Source organism: Scyliorhinus torazame, chromosome 15, assembly GCF_047496885.1.
Source record: "Scyliorhinus torazame isolate Kashiwa2021f chromosome 15, sScyTor2.1, whole genome shotgun sequence".
In the NCBI taxonomy this organism is placed as follows: domain Eukaryota; kingdom Metazoa; phylum Chordata; class Chondrichthyes; order Carcharhiniformes; family Scyliorhinidae; genus Scyliorhinus; species Scyliorhinus torazame.
The window spans coordinates 79739774-79745908 of NC_092721.1; the positions used below are offsets into that span (position 1 = coordinate 79739774).

At 47.1% G+C, this 6135-nt stretch overlaps 1 protein-coding gene across 4 annotated transcripts; it reads right to left on the reverse strand.

Annotated features, from left to right (window-relative positions):
• Positions 1-690: 690 nt before the first annotated feature.
• Positions 691-4852, reverse strand: pcdh20 (protocadherin 20). 4 transcript variants are annotated; one of them, XR_011935145.1, is made up of 3 exons: positions 4659-4852; positions 1506-4488; positions 691-1064 (listed from the first exon to the last, which is right to left on the reverse strand). XR_011935145.1 is itself a non-coding variant. In XM_072476321.1 (2 exons), the coding sequence occupies exons 1-2, from the start codon at positions 4704-4706 to the stop codon at positions 1882-1884; spliced, it is 2652 nt and encodes an 883-aa protein (XP_072332422.1). In that variant the 5' UTR covers positions 4707-4852; the 3' UTR covers positions 691-1881. The 4 variants fall into 4 exon arrangements, 2 of the variants coding, with proteins under 2 accessions (XP_072332422.1, XP_072332421.1); XR_011935144.1 differs by having other exon boundaries at positions 691-1087; XM_072476321.1 differs by having other exon boundaries at positions 691-4485.
• Positions 4853-6135: the final 1283 nt, after the last annotated feature.

Genomic DNA, 6135 nt, shown 5'->3' on the forward strand with positions numbered 1-6135 from the left:
GATTCTATCATATTACATGATCACTAGCTGTAATGTGCAAAGTACAACTTGCACATGTTAGGACAGAGCTCTGTGCACCTACATCTGCAGAGCTCCACATCCCTTTAATTTGTCCATTAACGTTAGGGAGCAAACACTGAGTTTATAAAATATTCAACAGACCACTTAACAGTTTTGTTAAAAATCCAGTAATACACCAATGTACACAATACTTTGCCAAACCCCAGCGGAACCTTGTCACTTGGCTTCAGTACATGAGAGAGTAGTGAATACTGCAAAAACATCTTTGTATCTGTGAAAGTACATGTATAGCTGTCCTGAGGGAAATACATTTACCGATCTACGTCGTTGCGTTTTCAACTGATGGTCAAACTATATTGGTTAAAGCCATCACTGAAATTTATATTGGAAATAAGGGGCTGCTCAATGTATATACAGAACCTAGTGTAGATGAGAAGGAAGTAATACTAAATGCTGTCTATCATTTCACATTATCGAACAAACTATATTTGACTAATGGTTTGGCTTACCATCAGCTGATTACTTCTAGTTTTCAACTGTTTTAAACAACTAAATTTATTTTTGTACTAAAACAGAAATATACAAGCTCCTAAAAGAGAAGCTAATAGATTGCTGGATTTCAAACTGTTTTGTAAAGAGTACATTTTGTACAAACTTCTTAGGCATGGATTTTTATTTATTTAATAAATTTTATTTTTATAATTTCAAAAATAAATAGTCATTTACAAAGAATTTTCATTTACAGCAGAACATATGTTCAGAAATTAATTTACGCATAGTTTTTCATAATCCTGTCAAATAATTCCATACTTTTAAAATTGTATTCCCATATTCCAGTTGGATGAAAGTGAATCAAGATCAATTAATCAATCATTTCAGGTTGCTTGAGGTTTTTTTTGTCCAGTCAGAATCTCACTCAGTTCAGTAAAGCTCATCTGGTGTCAGAAAGGATTCTTGACATAACACCTGGTGTTGTAGGTTCACTATTGCTGCTTTGTCCAATCTATGTAGCTTCACTCAACAGTTTCTGAATTGAAGGCAGCCTGAAATGACAAGTTCATATAGTCTTCAAAAGTAAAGCACCGAATTAATACTTGCTTAAAAAAACTGAAATACAACAATCATGAGGAATTATAGATCCTTTTTGAGAAAAGAGTGTCGCTCTTGGCTCCCACTACTATTTGACAGAGTGTTACAAGATGCTATCAGGTGCTAAAATTAAACACAGAAGAACATAATTCACAGAATAGAAGTACACGAGTATTGAATGGGTTTGATCAACCAACCAGCTGACTATTAACAGTCCTTTCTTATAGGTTTGTAATCAATTTTGTTTTTATTTACCAAAATGTAAACTTGTGACCCAGGCTGATTTACCCAAGGTAACTCAATTGCAGTGTACATTTTTTTTTTTTTACAAAAATAGTAATAATTCATGAGTTATTGCAATCTGCAATGCAATTCTCAACATAGTGCAGTCGTACCTTTTTTCTGATTCCTTGATCAGCGAGTGATTGTCTTGGATCATCTGCTTTCGATCCCCGGAGTTCAAGGTCCAGCCATTTTGTTTTTATCAAAATGAAGCACATAGATGAATCACAGATCCAGCTGTGCAAGTTCACGCTTTTTTAACAAAATGTTCAGTTTTGTAAAGAAAACACTAGGCTTATTCCATATGATGTAGTTTTGATCTGTAAACAATATATTAGTTGCTTGTTAATCAGATTTGAACTATGTAACTTATAAATTTGTCATGCCAAACACATTTGAAATGCAAATGTTGATAACTTCTAAGTACTGTCCAGGTATTACTTGTAAACGATGGCTTGATCATATAATTGATCAGTTGTATCATACCACTTATAGATCAAAATCATTCATTGATTTCCTGTCTAACGAATATGAAGCTATTGTTTTCTTTAATGGGATCTCAACTTCTGCAGCACTGTATTCTTTTCTTCTGCGCTTCCTGCTTCTAAGTGAAATGTAGCACACCAAAGCAAAAATCAAAGTAAAGAGCCCAAAGCATAAAGCTGATAGTGCTATCAACACAGTCTCACATGGGAATACATCCAGTTCTGTTTGAAAAGGGTCAGCTCTTGTCTCCGGTGGACTTTCCTCTATCCTGATGCCGGGATCTTTCCTCAGCAGGTTTTCTATGTAACTCTCATTGCTTAACGTTTCATTGACAAAAAGGTTGACTATAACCGTGCTGTGAAGTGGTTCTGGATATCCATGATCGCTGACTTTGACTAGCAGTCTGTACAATCCATGATCATTTTTCACCAAAGCTTCATGCAATGTGATGTTGCCGGTGCCTGCGTTAATGACAAAAGTCTCTGGACGGGGTCCTCTGTGTCCAATGATACTGTAAGCAATGACAGCATTCATTCCTGTGTCTCTATCAACAGCATACACTTCGGTAATGGAAGAGCCAGGTACCGTGGATGGCAGTACCAGAAGAAAAGAGAGGTTAGACTGAGGGAACAAGACCAAAGGTGGGTTATCATTGACGTCTATCAAAAGCACTGTCACTTTCGCAACAGCAGACAGAGCAGATTCGCCTCCATCCATAGCTTGAACCCACAGAATGTACGAGCTCTGCCATTCTCTGTCCAAGGGGGCATTCGCCATGAGGTTTCCCTTGCCTGTGTCTATGACAAAGTGCTCGCTACCATTGAGTATGGACAAGGCCACCCAGCCATTTTTTCCAGCATCGGGATCGATAACCCCGATCACACCAATCTCGCTAAAACTTGGGTAGTCCTCAGGGACAAAGAAACTGAAGTCTTTGTTGATGAACCTCGGGCTGTTGTCATTTGCATCGAGGACGGTGAGAAGAACAGTGGCGGTGGACACCCGGGCTGGAGACCCACCGTCGATAGCTCGGATGGCAAGTCTGTACGTTTCCCGTTCTTCCCTATCCAAGGACGTCGACACAGTCAAAACCCCAGTGAACTGGTCTAAAGCAAAGGCGGGAGGTACAGTGGGGCCCAGCAGGTAAGTGACGGTGCCCATTTCGCCGCTGTCAGCATCCGTGGCCTTCACTTTAAGGAGGAAGCTGTTTGGAGGGTTGTTCTCTTCAATGGTGACATTTAGCAGGGAGCTGGTGAAGAGGGGGGAATTGTCGTTGACGTCCAGCAGCTGTATTTTGATGGTGGTTCTGAGAGCTAACTTGTTGGCGTTCTCCGCCACCACGGTCACTTCATGCACCTGTCGGGCCTCGTAGTCGAGCTGCTGGGCGGTCTCCAGCAGGTACTCGTCGCCGCGGTACGAGACCAGGCGGAAAGGAGCTGCGCCCTCCAGGTAACAGCGGAGCGGCCTCTGGCGCGGCTGCTGCTCGGTGACCAGCAGCAAGGCGAGCGGGGTGCCGGCGGGCTCGCTCTCCCGCAGGTACACCACCCCCGCGGCCTGCAGGGCGATGTAGCTGAGGCTGAGGGTGGGCGGGCCGGCCAGCACGGCCTCCACGCGGAGCTGCAGGGCGGCCGTGACCGGGGAGCAGCCGGTGCCGGTGGCCAGCACGGTGAGCCGGTGGAGCTGGGCGGCGGCGGGCGGCAGGGCGGCGGCCAGGCGGATGGCGCCCGAGCCGCTGTCCAGGCTGAAGAGCCGGCGGGAGGCCTGGGCCACCCGCTCGCCGTACGAGTAGACAACCCGGGCGTTGTAGCCGAGGTCGGGGTCCCGGGCCTGCAGCCGGATCACCTCCGAGCCCACCGAGAGGTTGGAGTAGAGCGTGAGGCTGAGCTCGGCCTGCGGGAACTCGGGGCAGTTGTCGTTGACGTCGGTGACGGACACGGTGACGGTGGCGGAGCCGGAGAGCCGGGGCGAGCCGCTGTCCTCGGCGATCAACCTCATCACGTACACATCCCGGCGCTCCCGGTCCAAGGGCAGCTCCAGCACCAGCAGCGGCACAGGCCCGCCTCCCTCCCCCGGCTCGCCCAGCAGCGAGAAGGCGTCCCCGCCCCCCTCCAGGCGGTAGCTCAGCAGGCCGTTCAGCCCGGGCTCCGGGTCCTCGGCCGGGGGCTCCAGCGGGTACCGGGAGCCCGGCTCGGCGTTCTCCGCCACCGACACGCCGATGCTGGCGGCCGGGAAGCGTGGCGGGCGGTCGTTCACGTCCTCCACCAGCACCCGCACCTTGAGCAGCCTGAAGAGGCGCGGGGGCAGCAGCAGGACATCCAGCAGCAGGGCGCACTCCGCCTGCCCCGGCTCGGGGCACCGCTTCTCCCGGTCCAGCACCCAGGCCGAGCTCCGCAGCTCGCCCGTGTCCCGGTTCAGATCCACGAAGCGCCCGTCACCGCCCTCCGACGCCAGGTTGTAGGTGACTCCCGCCCCCGCCGAGCCTCCCTGCTTCAGGTCGGTGGCCAGGTTCCCGATGAAAGTGCCGGTCGGTGACTCTTCCTTCAGTCGGTAAAGCAGCTCGGATGCCAGGCTACAGCTGGCAAGGAACAAAACACACAGGAGCATGCCCTGCTGGAAAAGAAAATAAACCAATATTAGTCCAAAAAGTTAGTTCAGCTTCAAAATTACTGACTACAATTGAGTCTGACACTTCTCCACAACTTCATTCAGTTGGAGTAAGACAAACTGTGGACTGTCATCCAATTCCTCAAAAGAAAACTATTGGGACACCTGCTTCTCACCTGGATCTTTGGCTGGGGGATTGGACATCGACTCCGGCTCTGCTTCATGTTGAGTGGGCTCTCCAGGGATTCGGAGCCCCAGCGCTTTGCTGTACTTGTGGCTGAGTTTCCGTGCACTCTGCTCTCCTCCTGGGCTTCTCATTCTCACTCCGGGTGAGAGAATGGGAAACTTCATGCTGATCGTCACTTGCCGCCACGCCCACACTTGTATGTAAATCTTTCCCACTTTTAATCATTAAGTCCATGTCTGATTTGAAGCACGAACATGAGACAGGATAATATGTATGGGACAGATAGAAACGGAGGAACTGTCAAACTGAATTGGGACAGTTACACTAAATGGGAGCTGCCCAACTATATAGGGACACAGAGTACACCGAGGGAGTCAAACTATGCACCAACCAAACCCTGTATCAGTGCTTTTTACATAGCAAAATATACAGTGGTTTGCTTCTCCAAAACTTGAATATTGCTGAAGCTTTTCTTCTTGCACTCATCAGGACAAATGCAAGAATGCTAAATTTCAAACAATCACAACAATTTATACTACAGGAGAAAAATGCGCTGATTGGTTGGCAAGTTGACTCAATGTTGAGAAAACAATGGGGGAACCCCAGGCTCCCTGATAATTCCAAAAAAGGTGCAAGGTTTGAAGATATCCTCCTGTCTACAGATAACAGGTCTCTGCATATGAATGTATGATGATTCCCTCAAGTGTAAATGAGCCACATTATGAGCTCAACTGGTTATCTTAAATTGGTTGTTAGTGTAGCTATTAGCACACCCAGGATTGTTCAGCAAAATCGTGGAATCACTTCTAACAGTAGAGACTTTGTTTTGATTTTTTGCAAGCATGGGCTGGTTGAATACAGATTTTACCTTTTTCTTTATTTTACGGGACATAAGAGTTGCTGGCAAGCCCAACATTTGTTACTTCTCCCTAACTTCCATTGAACGTATTGGCTTGATAGGCCATTTCAGAGGACAAACCACATTGTGGAGCCACATGTAGATCTGACCAGGTAAGGAAGGCGGATTTTATTCCCGAAAGGACATTAGTGGACCAGATGGGTTTTTCTGAAAATAATGATTGTTTCGCAGCACCATCACTGAGACCAGCTTTATAATTCCATATTTATTAATTGAATTAAATTCTACCAGCTGCTGTAATAGAATTTGAATCATGCTCCCATTAGCATTAGCCTGGGCCTCCGGATTACTAGTCCAGTAACATTACCACTACACCATTCGGATGCCTAAGGACGAGAATCTTTGATGACCGTGACATCCGTGCTGATACAAGGTCCTCGTGTACAAAGCAGTTGTGCTCCCAACTCTTTTATATGGCTCAGAAACTTGGACTACATTCAGACGCCAGCTCAAGGCCCTGAAGAGGTACAATCAACGCTGTCTGAGACCGATTCTTCGCATCAGCTGAGAAGGCAGGCATCTGTGTCCCTGAAGGAGCGAAGAGCAC

Coding starts and splice junctions, on each gene's coding strand:
- pcdh20 (XM_072476320.1), bottom strand. CDS start 4,706: ATGAAGCAGAGCCGGAGTCGATGTCCAATCCCCCAGCCAAAGATCCAG. Junction 4,489..4,658: donor TCCCCCAGCCAAAGATCCAG/GTGAGAAGCAGG, acceptor TTTCTTTTCCAG/CAGGGCATGCTCCTGTGTGT.